This window comes from Cucurbita pepo, chromosome LG09 (assembly GCF_002806865.2).
Source record: "Cucurbita pepo subsp. pepo cultivar mu-cu-16 chromosome LG09, ASM280686v2, whole genome shotgun sequence".
In the NCBI taxonomy this organism is placed as follows: Eukaryota; Viridiplantae; Streptophyta; class Magnoliopsida; order Cucurbitales; family Cucurbitaceae; genus Cucurbita; species Cucurbita pepo.
Window position 1 is genome coordinate 7,570,863 of NC_036646.1, and position 17,934 is coordinate 7,588,796.

At 35.5% G+C, this 17,934-nt stretch overlaps 2 protein-coding genes and 1 long non-coding RNA gene across 9 annotated transcripts; 1 reads left to right on the forward strand and 2 right to left on the reverse strand.

Moving 5' to 3' along the window:
- Positions 1-659: 659 nt before the first annotated feature.
- On the reverse strand, positions 660-10,491 carry LOC111802228 (probable pre-mRNA-splicing factor ATP-dependent RNA helicase DEAH9). 4 transcript variants are annotated; one of them, XM_023686519.1, is made up of 24 exons: positions 10,263-10,488; positions 10,021-10,165; positions 9,284-9,358; positions 7,910-7,999; positions 7,732-7,811; positions 7,370-7,439; positions 7,193-7,278; positions 6,958-7,027; positions 6,690-6,785; positions 5,977-6,079; positions 5,504-5,550; positions 5,333-5,416; positions 5,202-5,255; positions 4,779-4,879; positions 4,411-4,501; positions 3,688-3,852; positions 3,322-3,411; positions 2,641-2,712; positions 2,415-2,513; positions 2,304-2,342; positions 2,140-2,226; positions 1,912-1,965; positions 1,033-1,112; positions 660-945 (listed from the first exon to the last, which is right to left on the reverse strand). In XM_023686519.1, the coding sequence occupies exons 1-24, from the start codon at positions 10,361-10,363 to the stop codon at positions 798-800; spliced, it is 2,127 nt and encodes a 708-aa protein (XP_023542287.1). In that variant the 5' UTR covers positions 10,364-10,488; the 3' UTR covers positions 660-797. The 4 variants fall into 4 exon arrangements, 3 of the variants coding, with proteins under 3 accessions (XP_023542287.1, XP_023542289.1, XP_023542288.1); XM_023686521.1 differs by lacking the exon at positions 6,690-6,785 and having other exon boundaries at positions 10,263-10,490; XM_023686520.1 differs by lacking the exon at positions 2,304-2,342 and having other exon boundaries at positions 10,263-10,487.
- Positions 10,492-12,102: 1,611 nt separating this feature from the next.
- Positions 12,103-17,148, reverse strand: LOC111801986. Of its 4 annotated transcripts, none has more exons than XR_002816216.1 (5): positions 17,031-17,148; positions 15,848-16,134; positions 14,695-14,850; positions 13,292-13,390; positions 12,103-12,401 (listed from the first exon to the last, which is right to left on the reverse strand). It is a non-coding gene; the product is annotated as an uncharacterized LOC111801986 (long non-coding RNA). The 4 variants fall into 4 exon arrangements; XR_002816214.1 differs by having other exon boundaries at positions 12,103-12,416; XR_002816215.1 differs by having other exon boundaries at positions 12,103-12,416; positions 13,292-13,411.
- Positions 15,277-17,698, forward strand: LOC111801985 (peroxidase 19). Its single transcript, XM_023686239.1, has 3 exons — positions 15,277-15,763; positions 15,892-16,092; positions 17,013-17,698. The coding sequence occupies exons 1-3, from the start codon at positions 15,485-15,487 to the stop codon at positions 17,592-17,594; spliced, it is 1,062 nt and encodes a 353-aa protein (XP_023542007.1). The 5' UTR covers positions 15,277-15,484; the 3' UTR covers positions 17,595-17,698.
- The last annotated feature ends 236 nt before the right edge of the window (positions 17,699-17,934 follow it).

Genomic DNA, 17,934 nt, shown 5'->3' on the forward strand with positions numbered 1-17,934 from the left:
CAGAAGCCATTTATAAATTACAAGCTGAAACAGGTGAAATCAAGGAACTACTTCGACCGAGAATTGGGAGTTCCTATCGTAATGCATGATTACTTAACAGGTAGATTCATTNTAGAAGCCTTTGCGCAATTCGCTTCTGATCTCGATAAAGCTACTCAGAATCAATTGGCAAGAGGTCAACGATTACGTGAGTTGCTCAAACAATCCCAATCAGCCCCTCTCACGGTAGACGAACAGATAATGACTATTTATACCGGAACGAATGGTTATCTTGATTCATTAGAAATTGAACAAGTAAGAAAATTTCTCGTTGAGTTACGTACTTACGTAAAAACGAATAAACCTCAGTTTCAAGAAATAATATCTTCCATCAAGACATTCACCCCTAAAGTGGAAGCCCTTTTGAAAGAAGCTATTCAAGAACCAATGGAACGTTTTCTACTTCAAAACCAAGTATAAAAGAAAGATTCTTCTGTACCGTCCCTTGAACATCTCTAGTATTAAAGACTCAATTAGTAAAATTTATTTATTTATTATTAGGTTAAATTAGAATTGTATCAAAATTCTTATAATGTTAAAAATTAAAATTTCATTCGAATTTATAAAAACTACAATAGAGAATATTCTAGAAACTAAATTCTAATTTTCTTAAAACTATAGGGACCAATTTGCAATTTAATCAAAATTTGTTTTAAAATTTTTGATGACTACTCTTAGAAGACTTCAAATCTGCCAAAATATTGGTGGCTGTTGACATTGCCATCCTCTTTTAGTAAGTGTAGAAGATAAATACAGGATCAGTGAGGCATATGAGTGAGCTGCCTGAACTGGTAAAAATGGGGAGCAGCCTCGGTTAACCATCCCGGATCAATGGTGATGATATTACGCATATATTGTCGGTCAGTCGACACAAGCGAATGATATATCACCCACTTTGGATTAACTCTGCAACACAACCAACACGAGTTCTTCGATCAATAATATATACCCCTCAAGCCTAACAGCCTACGCTTAGACTTTGTTCAAACTAACCTGAATAACACTGAAGAGGGATGAATATAAACTTCTTGAGAACCTCTGATACTCTTGTACATCCCATTGTGACTGTATGCCTACACACCACCAAATTTATCAGCTTTTATATTGATGAACACAAACAATCGGAGAGAGAAAATTCAAGAGAAAGATTGACTAAAGGTTTATATTGATAACTTCATGTATGTACAGAGAAAATACAAAGAATGCAAAGAGTACATCTTTCCGGTATATACAAAGAGAAATACAGAGAATGCAGAAAATACATGTCACGCCCCAGATTCACCGCTAGTAGATATTGTCCTCTTTGGGCTTTCCCTTTCGGGCTTCCCTTCAAGGCTTTAAAACGCGGCTGCTTGGGGAAGGTTTCCACACTCTTATAAATGGTGGTTTGTTCTCCTCCCCAACCAATGTGGGACATCACAATACATCTTTCGGGTATGTGCAGGAAAGTACATCAAATATATCTTTCGGGTATGTACAGGAAAGTACATCTTTCAAGTATGTACAAAGAGACTACAGAGAAGGCAGAAAATACATCTTTCGAGTATGTGCAGAGAAACTACAGAGAATGCTCAGGTATGTGCAGAAAAAATACATAGAAGGCAGAAAGTACAACTTTCAGGTATGTACAGAGAGCATCTTTCGGAGCACGGCCGAAGAAGTATATATATGGTTTCAGTTTAGTATATATAGTTTTACTAGATATAACCACCTAGTATATATCACTATCTACCACATATATATATATAGTTTATTTAATTGTACATATATATATATAGTTTTACTAATTATAACAATTAAATAAACTATAAATAAGTTGCCGGCTCCATAACCCAACATGAAAGTAGCAAATTAGAACGGGAAATTGCTAACCTCTAATTGACACGCATTGGCGAAAAATCCAGCAGTAACTGCCTTGCGTATAACCTGTTGGAAGGAAAAAAGGGTATATTTCAAACAGAAATTAGGAGTTCTGATGGAATTTTAAGTACAAAAGACAGGATTGGGGAGCAACATGCTCAACAGATGAGCTTGAGCTAATACCTTTCAAAATGAACAAATCAATATAAAGGGGATGATAAATGTAGGCCAAAGATTTACCGTAGTATCTCTTTCACATGATTTCAAGACGATGCCTAATCTCTGTGCTATTCTTCTCAGTTGTTCTCTAACTTCCATTACTTTTTTCTGCATACAAATTGAAGTTTATAACTACTATGACAAATATTTGTGGCAATACGTACGTGTCGGACTATAGATCTCACGCTCCCTCTATTTTGGGTTGGGGATAGTCGGGGAATACACTGCACATCGAAGACGATGAAATGCAAAAGGAAATATTTTGTATGCTTACACGTATGAATTTAAATGCATACCATAGCTTGGTAATTGATAAAATTCTTGTGACACCACTGTGAAGATTTATTAGACTGAAGAAATCCTTTGTACACATTAAGAAAGGTCACATGATCGCCCTGCATACATCAAGATAATTAAACACGACATCGACTCACTTTTCAAGCTAGGACGGTCTATGAAATGCTAATCTAGCTGACATGAATTGATGAATACATCATGATCAGGGTAGACTTAGACAAGTACCTCAGCTGCAGCAAATTGCAACCTTGCTTCATCAAGTTCCTTCTGTGCTCCCCTACTAGAAGCCCAAATAGACTGCCAAATGACATTTTAATTGTAAAACAACGCTATGCCATAAGAACATCACATAAAACAGAAAAATAGTAATGCAAACAATAAATGGTAAGCAAGAGAAAAATCTGAACCCGACGAATTCGTGTTGTCTCCTTAAAACAATTTTACGATTCTACTCTCTCTAGTGCCCGAGTTTAATGAGTGATTCTGTCCCAAGATAGATCAGATTATCTTCTTAGGGATTCAACACTTCATTCCACATGTTCGAGTGAACATTACTTTATAGACCAAACCAAACTTCAACGAAAAGTTTTATGTGAGAAAAGGCATCTTTCCATTCGAATAGCCATGACTCTTCTACATATTGGCTATCACTTTGATGAAGGATCGCAACCCATGGTTATGAAAGGATGCAACTCACGGAAGAGTCGCAAACCATTTATTCCAACAAACATAAAATATCAAGCAGAACCAGAATCAATCACTGATTATGTGGTTACATTTTATATTAGGTGAGCTTCAAGAAATGATAAATTTTGAGGCCCTTAACAGCTAAACACCTTTATTGCCTAATTTCTCGGCATGAGCTTGAAGATCATTTTTGGGGCATGCTAAGATATAAGGACTTGCCTGGATTGACAGAACAGCAGCAATTGTAATGATCTCCTCCGAGCACCCAAGGTCACCAGAAGCTAAGATCATTTTTGAGATCATTGGCTCCTGAAATTTGTTTTGAAATGGGAACATATATTAAATAATATAGTATACCCGTGCTATCACATTTAATAATTTCATCCCTCTTAATGAAAATGGTTTTCTTAGCAATATCAACAGATAGATAGATAAATAGATAAATAGATACATACAAACATACTTTAACGAACTTTAATGAACACATGAGCAGACAAAAGAACCATAAAAAATACGTAATAGATTGCCATTAATGATTGAAAATTTGAGCTATATTATTAATGTACATGACTGCAAGCAACGTACAAGTGGAATTTCAGCAACTTGAAACCCAACTGGCGAAGTAAGCTTTGCATCATCATCCAAGACTCCAAGTGAATAAAGAACTTCTAATGACCGAATCATTACTTCAGGAGATGGAGGTGATGGCCAATCAAAGCCTAGAATATTATCAATTCCCAAGGCTTTCAACTGTAATAATAATTCAAGATTAGCATCTTAACAGAGCAGAAAAACAATATTTAAGTAGAACTAAGTGGAAAAAAATCTCTGCATTTGTATGAGCTTTATGTACAGTAACATCAGGTATAAACAGAGCATGTTCGCAATTAGTACATTGTAACCAAACAAAAATAATGTGAACTATCCACACTACCTTGAACTAATAACAAGATTAGTTAGTTAACTACAACAGAAAACCGAACAGATCGTGAAAATGAGATAATAACTAACTGATGGATGGAAATCTTATAGGAAAAATGACATTATTGAGATTAGAGCCTGAAATGCACAAATATAAGATGATGGATGGAGAACTTTTTGGCAAGGATGCAAACATGTTGTATTCTAGTTACTCACTTTCCAATTAGAGGTTTATTTAGCAACCATTAACAACATTCATATCATTTTATAATTTCTGATATTTATCATTTTTCTTGTGATGAATAGCTGCATATATATCTTCATCTTTTAGCAAGAAGAAACACCATATGTCGTTACAGCAATAGGTACAATAACAAAAACAATTACCTGAATGACACAGGTAACAAGATTTGATCTTTGCATTTCAGGAATACCCTCAGCAGGCATTTCATTGATGAAATACTCTTCTGTATACAGTCTGCATGAAGCCGGGAAAGTTGAATGAATAAGTTGTAACGACAAGACAAGTATGCGAAAGGAAGTACTATAATAATCTATTTCATGCATTGGGCATAAAAAACTTGATCAAAAGGATTACAACCATAATGTGTTCAACTCTGTCAGTAACAAATTTAAGTAAAGACGGGAAATTGAAAAAAAAAATAATGAAAGGCATAAAGATCAGTTGAAACAATTCAACGTGCCACTTTCTATTTGAACATTTTTAGAAGATAAGTAAATGTAAAGATGAAGACCTGTAACACTTCCCTGGCCGAATTCTTCCAGCCCGACCAGTCCTTTGTCTAGCTGAGGCCTTAGATATTGGTGTAATAATAAGGTTTTCAATATCTGATATCTAAAAAAAAGAAGAGGTAAGTTAACAATACATTTCTAGATCATCGTCACCTATATGATCCACAGCAAAGAAACTTCACAAATAAAATGGTTAAGATAGTCTTTACTATCCAAGTCTTCAACACACATGACACAAGTGTTAAAACACATAAAGAATATACAGCATTAGTAATGACCAAAATACTTTATCAGTCAATAGAAAAATGGATTGATTCCGGTTACAAAAAAAAAAAACAATCAAAGAAATGGTAGGAAGCTCAATATTTGCAGAAGATACAAACAGTGAATCTTTATACTCATTATTAAAAGAAAAATGAAATTACTGGATTGTAGAACCGCTGCTTGGAGAACCCACTGTCAACAACATAGACGATGCCCTACACAGAACAGAAGAATTAAGAGTGAAAGGAATGCCACTCAGTAGGAAAATCTTCTTATAAAACACAAATCTAACCTCTAGAGTTAATGAGGTCTCTGCTATATTTGTGGAAATCACTACTTTCCTCTTCCCCCTGGGTGTCGGTGAGAAGATGAGCTCCTACAGTATTTATGCAGAATGTGTATAGCCAAATAAAATGAGTACTCCAAATTGTCCGACTAAGGTACAAGATAACTTGTCACTAACCTGCTCTGCACGTGAAAGCCCAGAGTACAGAGGCAAGACGATCAATTCTGGAAAAGAAGCATGTAAATTAGTCCTGATGAACCAAAATCTGCAACATATGCATCAACTCGATGTGACGTTATGAGTAGTTTGGCAGAGCACAAAGTGTTTTCATGATTTATTTTTGGGCCAACAACCAAACAAAATAAGCAAACTATAAAAAATTAGTCTATGACTCTCTGGTACAAGCTTAGATTCTTGGGGTTCTAGGAAAAGAAATTCATAAGAAAGAAAATGCAAAGTTTTTATTTTTTCAAAATTAACAAAAAACAATTTGTAGGGATGATGAACCCTGACACAGAATCGATCGGGCCCATCCAATGCTTACAAGTACATATCAAACCTCTCACACTATTTCAAGTTCTAGATGTTGTATGATCAACAAGTGTCCATAACTTTAACTTAAATTTAAATAGAAGTTTGCATGAACAGACCTGACTTTTTTCTATCATTTCGGTCATTTTCTGTAAGCAATTGAACAGCAGTATCAATATCATCTTGGCCAGTGAGAAATACAAGTATATCACCTGGAGGTTCCTAAGGAACAAACATAAAATTTAACAAAAATATTGTTTAATGAGAAACATTACATTATGGTATGCTATGGTTGAGGAACAAAATTTCCAGCCTATCTGAAGAAGCTTCACAGAAAGGCCAATTTAGCTTCTTAAAAACCATATTTTACAAATCAGCCATAATAATGGTTTGAGGTAGTTACTGCAATTGCATGGTTCATATACTAGAACAGACGTTCTAAAAATATTAAACTCCACTCTCACCAGTCACCTCTCTCCGTTCAAAGTCGTTTCTTGAAAATCAATTCAGCTTTTGACTAAATTGTAGACAAATGAGTCCACGTGTACATTGTCTATATCTACTTGCTCGTGCAAAAACCTTTATATGCCTGCTTGAATAGGCCCTTCATGTGCTGAGCAAAGCACCAATTAATAGTAATGAAGTTTGATGGTTAAGTTGTAATCGTCCACTACTCTTTTGATACTACTTTTTGAACTTCATCTTCAAAATTAAATGCATCAAATTCAAAAATGTATGCATCAGCTATAAATGTACCAATTAGTTCTTGTACCACATGTAAATATGTAGCAACTGGCAAATCACTAATGATATACACAATCTAAGAGGTCACCTGTTCATGAATTGACAATACAGTTGAAACGGCAGACTGGACATAGTTTGAAACAGGCTCCTCAAGGTAAAAGATTTGTACATTAAACCCTCTTCCCTAAACGTCGAAAGATATAACATGCTTTGGTTAGAATTTCCATTTGATACGAACGTCAACAAATTCCTGACAACATAACATCAGAAAAAATAGAAAGGAGAACTTGCGTCTCCCAATTTCTAAAGTACAGAAAGATGGCCTGAGAGTATGAAATCTTTGCCAGTTCTTATACCTCGACTGATAGGATAGCAGGTTCCACCTTTGGTTCAAGCGCCTCACCTTCAAGTCCTCGACGTCTTTTGCTAATTTATAAAAAATAGAAGATATCCGAATCAATATTGGCTTCAAAGCCATCTCAGACTGGTAGTTCGAAAAAGAGCATAACACTAGGCCTTAGAAGGAAAAGGCCCAACTGAAACAACAATGAGCAGCTACGAGATTCAAATGTTGAAACAACTAAGTAAAACCTGGTTTGGAAGAAAGTTGACATCGTTTTAGCCTCAATTGTAGCAGAAGAGATAATCAATCGTAGATCTGGTCGCCGACGTTGGATCTGAATTTCAAGCAATCAGCCACATTAGAGAATGCATAAGCTGTCAAGTTATTGAAAGGACATACTTGGTCTGGATCAAGGATTTTTGTACCTTTTTCAAGAGACCAAGTAACATGTCAGTCGAGATAGACCTTTCATGTGCTTCATCCACCATTATTACACTAAAATTGTCAAATGAAAGTATATTAATTTTTTTATTAAAAATTGCAAGCATAGCACGATATGATACGAACTGCACCCAAAAAAATACAGATCAACAACAACCTCTCTTTTGTAAACTTAAAAAGTTCATGTGAATGACCAAGAGAAATATTTAACAGACATGGAAAAAAGACTATCCAATTGTAATTGGAAGCTAGAGAAACCAATAAAATAATATATTAGAAAAACGAGATATTAAAAAAACTATATTCAACAGTGAGACTATACTATAAAAGTTTCAACATTCAATACCTATACTTAGTCAAAAGTGGATCGTCCATCATCTCTCTGAGTAACACACCATCTGTCAGAAATTTCACCCTCGTCACATCCTGTGCTGCCAAAATAGAAAATTACATCTGCAAATATTTATTTTGCATTGAGAAGATAAGATTAGAGAGATTGAGCTGTAAAGAAGAAAAGGCCTCACTGGGTTTGTAAGATCTTCAAATCGAATTGTATAACCAACTTCTTCACCAAGCTTAACACCCATCTCTTCAGCCACCCTAGAAGCAACTGCCTGTGCAATTAAGAAAAAAAAAAGCTCAATGATCATCCGTTACATATATATATATATTGTATATGTATGTATAATGAAATCTTGATTACATTAAGATAGATGAGAAAACAAAAATGAGTTATATAAAAATACCTACTACAAAAAGGAGCTTGTACAGGAAACAACCAATAAATTACAAACAGAGGTTCAGTTGATGAGAATAAAAAACAAAGTGAACCACAAAAAAATTTAAAATCCGACCGCAAAAAAGGCATGGAACATAGCCATAGCCCAAGCCTAGGGATACGTTCACAAGAATGAAACTCAAAGGAATTGACGGGGGGCCGCACAAACGGTGGAGCATGTGGTTTAATTCAATGCAAAGCGAAGAACCTTACCAGGGCTTGACAATTCGTTTTGACCACTAGATGTCTTTCACGTCCAATTATAGCAATTTCTAATTGTTGGTACCAAAATCGAAGCAGTGGATTCAAAATATTCAAGTTATTAATGACCGGACGAAACAAAGAAATAACCCTCGCGTGCGAAATTAGCCCTCTAAAATTCTCACATGTCTCTCAAGTCAAATGTTCCAACAAATAACAAAAAAACAATTGCACGTCAAAGGTTCCCTCACTTGTCCCAAAAGTGTAGGTACAGCTCCAAACAAAAACTATCCTAATTCGAGTACACAAAATAACAACTCCGGTACTCCATAATACATGATCCATGTCCTTTTAAGCACATTTATATAAAACAAAAAACTGCAAACCCAAGAAAACAGTAGCACGTTCGAGTATAATTATAGTAGAAAGGACAAAATTCTTATCAAACTTAAATTGGTAGAAAGCTTGTTATATTTGATTCTTCTCCGCCAAAGAAGCAAATTATAACACGATTATGTCCTAAGAATGTTACATTCAATGTTATTCATTGGTTATGATGATTACAATCCAAGAAGAAAATGAGATAGAAAAAATTCGAAAGTGGAAAAGATTAGAAGCAATCCAATTAATTAACGTAACATCTCTAGTGAATCCTATTCCCTGTCATGAAATGAATAAAAACATTTTATATTTTCATATGACATTCTTGCTAACAAGAACTTTAAGTGTAAACTCATCAAATGAACGTTGTCATAATTCGCACCAAAAATTTATAATCTGCTTAAAAACAAGTGGGCCAAAATTTTCCTCCACTAAAGACGATTGCAGTAAGCTACGAGCAATAGCAACCACAAGAACAACATTATTGCAACTGATAGCAATATAGAGCAAAAATTGCATAGGAAAGCTAGTAATGCACCTGAACAGCCAGTCGTCTTGGTTGGGTGCAGGCAATTACTCGACCACCATCAGCCCAACCTGCTTCTTTGAGGTACTGTTCCTCGCAGAAAACGTTATATAACAAAATTAACAAAAGAAACAGTGAAGATTCCAAAATTCAATTGAACCCTCTGAAATCTTTGTTGGGAGAGAGTCCACGTTAGCTAATTAATGGTTAGGTTTATAAATAAGAAATACATCTTCATTGGTATAAGGCCTTTTGAGGAATCCAAAAGCAAAGGCATGAGAGCTTATACTCAAAATGGACAATATCGTATCATTGTAGAGAGTTGTGATTCCTAACATGGTATCAGAGTCGTGCCCTTAATTTAGCCATGGCAATAGAATCCTCAAGTGTCGAACAAAGAAATTGCTAACCTCGAAGATGTAGTTAAAAGTGACTCATGAGAAAGAAGTCGAACAAAGGGTGTACTTTATTCGAGAGCTCTAGAGAAAGAAGTCGAGCCTCGATTAAGGAGAAGTTGTTCGAGGACTACATAGACCTCAAGGGAGGCTCTATGGTGTACTTTGTTCGAAGGAAGGATTGTTGGGAGGGAGTCCTACCTTGGCTAATTGAGGAAATGATCCTAAGTTAAAAGTAAGAAATACGTCTCCATTAATACCAGGCCTTTTGAGAAAATTAAAAGCAATAGTTCATGCTCAAAGTAGATATGGAGATCCGTGATTCCTCAAAACATGAAGGGATATAGAGCTCACCTGAGGAATTTGAGTGGTTTTGCCGCTACCCGTCTCGCCAACAATGATAGTAGTGGCATGAGTTTCCACTAAATACAGAATGGCGGAGCGATATTTATAAACAGGAAGCCTCTGCCGCTGCTTTTCAATGCTCGAAAACCCAAATCTATTCCACGGAGTCAAAAACTTGTAAAAGGGGAAATGAATAGAAATCTGATGCTTAAGCGATTGTCACTGAAAGAGAAAGAAGAACATGAACATACCCAGATGAAGAAGAGTAAGAAGAAGAAAAGAACAGAACGCCGCCCTCTCCGTCGTCGAGCAGACGGGGCTTCTCGGCGCCCGGTTTCCAGAATTGCGCCATTCTTTTCACTTGCCGCTGCTCAGTACAGCCTCTCCGTCCAAACTACGGAAGTTGAGCTGAATGCTTGAGCAGTTGGACTCAAATGGGCGGTTGAATCTGAAGGAGAAAGGCCCATCGAGAACCGAATCGAGCAACTTCGGCACGTTTGGCTCATCGAATGGGCTCCCCGATATTAGCTTTTTTTTTTTTTTTTTTTTATTAACGATAAAATCATTTATTTTAAAAATTAAATAGCAGAATAGATAAAATTTTATATTAGAAACTACGAAGATATCAAGCTCGGATTGAGCGATCGAGAAGGAATATGCATATTGTTGATATAGATAATAACTTTCAATTCTTTGGAGTATTTTTTAATTATCATATTCTCATGATCACTTTCATTTAGATTTAATCTCGTTATTCATATGCTTCTCCTTTTCTCGGTTGCCGCACTCTCTCAATAAAAATGGTAGAAAAGAAGAAAATGGAAAGGGCATAGCACAACATTTTTTCAAAGTATTTTTGGAGAGAATTTTACTCCGCTCTACTGGTTGTTTTTAATTTAGATCGATAATCAGGAATGAGTTGAGTTTAGAATTGTAATAATGTAATAATGTTGGTTTATGAAAGTTGTTTAGTCTTAAAAACTAAACTTAATATTTAGAAAATTAGGTTAACTATCATAATTCAGAAAAGTAAATAATTAGATGTCAAAAGAGTCGTTTTATACGAGTTTGTTATGTTTGGTTGATTTGTACAAAAACGATAAACGAGGCGGTGTGCCCGTTCCATGACCCAAACGAGGCGGGACCTAACTATAACTTCACCCACTGACTTCGATGAAACTCTAAACGAAGAAAAAAAAAACCACTCAAATTCTCTATTTCCGGAGGGATTTTTTTTTACTCAATACAAAAGTTCGGATGGGTTGAATTGGTAACCCAACCCAATCCTCTATTTTCAGTTTTCAGGGTTGGATTGGGTACGAGTTGAGTTGTCAATTTTTTTTTAAGTTTTATTTATCCACAAAATATAATTATTCGGATACAGTCTTAATGAAATATATTAAAAGTTCACAAACAAACACAACTTAATCTATAATTATTAAAAAAAAAATCAATAAAAAAGTATTAACATAAAGACACTAAATACCGACATTTCTTGAGAATTGGTTGAATTAACAAAAGTATAAGGATAGATCCTGAAATTAAATAAACAATAAAAATAATTAATTTAAAGATGTTGTATATAACCAAAATAAAAAATATATTTAAATATTTTAATTAAAATATACTTATTTATTCTGGTTTCAAAATAACTTAAATCGTATAAATCATAATTAATAAATAAACTTTGATAATAAACCATATATTTAAATGTGAATAATTATTTAAGAATAGTATAAAGTGTATTAATAATAAAATAACAAAATAATATCAAAGAAATTAAAAAGAAACTTAAAAAATAAAAAAAAAATAAAAGAAACCTGTTAGATAAAAAAAGAACATGTATCCATAGATGGGTCTAAAACTCATTAATATACCACTCTATCAAACTCATTAATATCCATTAATACGGAAGAATTTTTAATATTATTTAATATATTTTTATTTGTCTTGAGTCAGGTTTTACTATGAACTCAAAACCGATTCAGTTCGGGTTCAAAAAATGAACTCAATCCTACCCAAAATGCTAATTCAACCCAACCCAACCCTTATAATTCAAGTTGGGTTGGTCCGAGTTGTCGGAACATCGAGTTGAATGTACACCCCAACTGATATATATCTCAAGCAGTTCAACTTAAAATAAACGTGGTGCCCATCTAGCTAATTACATCTATTAATTATTATTCTCAAGAAACAACCCTACAAACTTTTTACTTTGTAGCTTTACATTGAAGTAGGAGGGGAAATATTTTAATTGGGGTGGGGAATCTCATGAACGGCTGTGCCACTCTTCACCATGTTCTTCCAAACTTCAAAATCTTTGAAACTAAGCAATTCTGACTTTTGAAGCATCAAAGTACTCGAACGGTTTTCAGTGGAATGACTGCAGACTAAAAACACAGAGACTGACAAAAAAAACATAACAGCAGAATTTAATGTTGTTTAATGAATAATCATCATATTATAATGTAATTAAATCCTTTTCTGAAATATGCAAATGTTGGATTTATCCCTTCTGCAAGCACTGGATTCTTTGTTTCACATTTTGTCCTCAATTCTGTTGCCACTATGGAAAGCTGATGCTGAATATGTCTGCCACTCACAAATGCTACAATTTCCCTATTCAAACTATTTTCTCCCTAAATCATCGTAATATTGGATTATCGACTCTTGAAATGATAATTAGTGTCTAACTAATCTCGATGAAGGTGCTCTACTATTGGCTTATGCTTTTTTTCGATGTCTCTAAAAAAGAGAGACATTATTTGTTTGTTCTAGTGCAGAAATCGAGTTAAAGGGCTCTTGATCATAATATTGGACTATTGACTCTTAAAATGATAATTAGTGTCCAACTAATCTCGATGAGGTGCTCCACTATTGGCTTTTGCTTTTTTTTTCGGTGTCTCTCAAAAAGAGAGACATGATTTGTTTGTTCTAGTGCAGAAGTCGGGTTAAAGGGCTCTTGTGGCATTCTACATAAGATTACTTTGTTGGGATAGTTATTGTGATGTCCCACATTGGTTAGGGAAGAGAACAAAACACCATTTATAAGGGTGTGGAAACCTTCCCCTAAAAGACGCGTTTTAAAGCCTTGAGGAGAAACCTAAAAGGAAAAGCTCAAAAAGAACAATATCGGCTAGCGGTAGATCTGGATCATTACAGTTATACCAAGATATGGAGAACCTAAATGGATGAATGAAGAACTTAAACGAATGAAGAAGGGGACGGACAATACTATAAAGAAAGGGGGATTTCACTTCATTACAAATTTTCCCCATACCTTCTTTCTTCTCATACGGAGCCTTGAGAAAGTCACTGGCGGCATGTTAGTACAATCCTCCTGCAGCTTATTTTGCCCTGTGCTACAACTAGAGAGTACCTGTAATAATTTGATCAACGTCTAAAAAAACGATCAATCAAAAGAATGAGTCACAAAGTAAATTGTTAATAAACTCAATAGAAAATAAAAATAAAATACACCGAATTTAAATCTTAGAAATATAAAATGCAAAAGAAGTTAAAATTAGTTTTAAAAGTTAGAATTTTGTTAGGTATGAAACAATTATTAGATTGTACCGATGGTTCTGATATGTTTCCAGGGACCCTATGTTTAGTGATGACTGGCAAGCCAAAGCCAAAGCCATAGTGGCCCCTCATCAACCAATTAATAATCCAAAAGGTTATTTATTGTAACATTATTATATCAAGTGCTTTGCCACTGGGAAAAAACACTGACCTTTTGTTCTGGGTTGCTTTCATTACTGCTTTTACAGATCCATAAATTTTGTGGTACCAATTCAAAAGGCCACGAGGAATGAGGGAGTGAGAGAGACAAATGGTCCTTTCAGCTATTAAGTTTCACTAGCATCACCTCTTCAGCCTTTTCCACAAATGTAAAACAAGAAAAAATATTCTCCACCCACGAGGCTGCGATTATCTGTAGTGATCTATTTCAATCCAATTGAATGGATGCCAGTGAATTTCAAGTAATTTTTCTCCTTCTACACTTATCGAGTTAGCACCAACATCATAAGGTTATTAAGGAGTTCGCTCATGGTTAGTAGATATTGTCCTTCCCCTCAAGGTGATTTATTTCGATCCAATTGAGCTTTTCCTTTCGGACTTCCCCTCAAAGTTTTTAAAATGTATCTACTAGGAAGAGGTTTCTACACCCTCATAAAGAATGCTTCGTTCTCCTCCCAACTAATGTGGGATCTCACAATCCACTCCTCTTTGGGGCCCATCATCCTTGCTGACACTTGTTACTCTCTTTAATCGATATAGGATCTCACAAGTTCTTAGACCGATGAATTAGTTGTTAATTTTAGAGCTGAACTCAAACTCGATCTCTACTTAAGAAAGTCTCAATGAAACCAATAAACATATTGTCCTCACCCAATATTTACTCTACATTCTAACCAACATCGAAAATATTCGCGTCTCCTTCACTTCATACTTAGTTCATATCAGGTATGGCCTCAAGTCAGTTAAAAGTAGAGAAAATACTGAATATACAAATAGAAACGACATCTTTATGCACATGGAATAAAGTAAATATGACCGTATCAACATAGAAATATGATGGACGGTTGTTTCAATTTGACACTAAAGTGGGGGATGAAAAATGGTGGGTGACATTGATATGAGTAGGAAAAATGAGGTAAAGAGAAGTGAGTGAGGCACCTGTGGTAGCACATGCCTTGCATTTATGAAGTTCATTACTCATGCTTGGCTTGGCTTATTACACGCCCTTCTGTCCACCACGCTCTCTCTCTATCAGCTTTTATCAGCCTTCAATTTATTTCATTGTTTTCAGTGGCTGCCAAATTTTATACCAAACTGCAAAGATAAATGCAACGATTTAAAGTACATACAGATTTTAGTAATAAAAGGTATTCACCAGAAAAAAATTACAAACACAGAACAGGTAGTAACTGCAGTAATGAAATAAGGATAAATATTGGCAAGATTTAGCAATTTCCTTCTATTAAATTAGACAATAAGCCAATCCCCTGTTCTTGTTCCTATAATTGATTATTTGCTATATATTTTATGCCTATAAATGAGAGGTGAAAATGAGATTTTGGTACCAAATTGGTGCCCTCTAGATGCTACTGAATGGTCTTCATTTGACCCCCAGACCCACCTACAATATCATAATCAAACACAAAATATAATTTTTGGTACCAGTACTCCCCAGTACCTAGAAACAATATAATATCATATAATTATATTAAAATATTTCTCTCTCTCTCTCTCTCTCACCAGCTTTTTTATTGGCCTGTTGGTCGTTTCTCTCTCTAGCTTTTTGCCATAAGAATTGGGTTTCACGGGTCTTGATTCTCCCCTTTTTTCTTCACAGCAATCTGTCCTCCAACAACTTCAACTCCTGGGGTCTTCCCCTTTTATATTCTTCTTTCCACTATTCCTTCTTTGTCCTAAGGTGCCCCTTCCTTCACTCTCACACTCAGTCATGCCTGTCTCTTCTTTATCTTCTTCTTCTTCCCCTCTCTCTCCCCTCTGTTTTCTCACTCTGCTTCTCATTTTCATCACACCATCAGAATGTGCTGCAACACCAGCACCTAAAAAGGCCCCCGCCCGCCGCCACCGCCTCCTCTCTGTCGACTACTACACCAAAACATGCCCTCACCTCGAGCAACTCGTCTCCTCAATCACCACCCAACAGTTCAGAGACGCACCAGTCTCAGCTCCAGCAACACTTCGCCTGTTCTTTCATGATTGCTTTGTAGAAGTAAGAAAAATTGGAACCCCATTACCCCACATATAGAATCATACACTTTTATACTGCATGCATTCTGCAATCAATTTCAATTACCTGGTTGTGTTTGAAAAATGTTGAGAAGCTCTTGAAAATGGCAGGGCTGTGATGGGTCGATTCTGATATCGACGAAGCCTGGCAGCAAAGTGGCAGCGGAGAAGGATGCAGCGGACAACAAGGGGCTGAGACCGGAGGGGTTTGAAAGCATCAAGAAGGCCAAAGCGTTGGTTGAGAGCAAGTGCCCTGGCGTTGTGTCTTGTGCTGACATCCTCGCAATTGCAGCCAGAGATTTTGTCCATTTGGTTAGAGCCCTTCTCTTGATTCAAAGAAATCTGGTCATTTTTCTGCATAAACATAGAAAATTTTAAGCAAAAGCCAATAAATGGTGTTTGAAAGTTGGAACAATAATTTGACATTGGATTTGCATTGTAACCATTCTGCTTAAAAAAAGTGAAAGATGGGTTACATCAAGGGAAAAGAAAATACATATTCAACAGTATCATAATGAATTCCCAAAATCCTAGAAAATTTTCCTTCCACTTTTGCCATTTTCTCCATTGTTTGATTAGAAAACCTGGGCATAGAAGAATCCAAAATGACAAGGAGATGCTTCTGTTTATTATTGGCCTGTAAATGTTTATTAATGGGGATCCAATACTTGTCCACAGCCTCAAAATGTAGATAAAAGTTTGTCTTTTCAGCTTCCCCATTTTCCAGCTCATATGAAAATCCATTTCTCTATAGTCAGATTCTGACACAGCCCCAGTTTATGAAACTCATACATAAAATCAAAACTTAGATGGTTATATAATTATATTCAATAGAACATCAATAGAAATAAAATTGGCTACTGTTATGGAAATTGCAACTAGGCGAACAATAGATCCAAATCATAATAAGCAAAAACCAAAGCAATGGATCAAAGTTCCATGTGATTAACTTTTTAAATTTTCATCTACAATATCGGTTTACTACTAATTTGTCCTTTGCTAAACCTCCATTATTTAATCTTGTATTCCTCTTTTCTATGATGCTTTAGTTAATAATCATCAATGTGTTTGCGTTGTACATGGAAGACAGCATGAACGAATTTAAATTAGTTTCTGTTAATTTATCTCCATTTATGAGGCCTGTCAGCATCTGTTGCCTAGGGGTGAAAAAGTAATTTCAGTCCTAACATTTTCATGTAATAAAATAATTTCTGAATTATTGAAAATTGCAGGCAGGAGGACCGTATTACCAGGTGAAGAAGGGACGATGGGACGGGAAGATATCAATGGCGGCCAGAGTAGGTTCCAATCTGCCGCAAGCAAACTCCACCGTTGATCAGCTTCTCAAACTCTTCAATTCCAAAGGTCTATCAAGCGATGACCTCGTTGTACTCTCCGGTGCGCACACGATCGGATTTGCGCACTGCGAGCATTTCACAAACCGTCTCTACGACTACAGAGGCACGAAAAAACCGGATCCGGCGATCGACGGGAGACTACTCAAGGAGCTTAAAATGTCGTGCCCTAGGTACGGTGGAAATACGGATATAGTGGCGCCGTTCGATGTAACAACACCGTTTGTGTTCGACCACGCGTACTACGGGAATTTGGAAAGTAAATTAGGGCTGTTGGCTACGGATCAAGCTCTGGTATCGGATGCGAGGATGAAGACGATGGTGCAGAGCTTGGCGAAAGATAAGCAGAAGTTTTTTCAAGCTTTCGCGGCGGCGATGGAGAAAATGGGGTCGATCGGAGTGAAGAGGGGGCGACGACATGGAGAGCGAAGGACGGATTGTAGCGTTCATCAGAGTTGATTGACGACTTGACGATGGCATCTTTGAAAATAATCCCTTTTTATTGGTTTTTTTTTTTTTAATTATTATTTTAATTTTAGCAATACATGGGAGAAATTTCTGTTTTTCCAGCTCAGCTTTATAGTAATTTTCAGAAATTAATTTTCAGCTCAATTCAACTAAAAAAAATCTATTTTATTAGATATAAAATTTAAATATATTCGCATGATATTCAAAATAAAATCAACCGAAAAAAATGGAGCTAAAATAATATTTTAAATACTAAATTAATATAAAATAATTATTAATCTAAATAATTCCTCTAATAATACATTGTTTAAAAAACATTTAAAAAATGTTT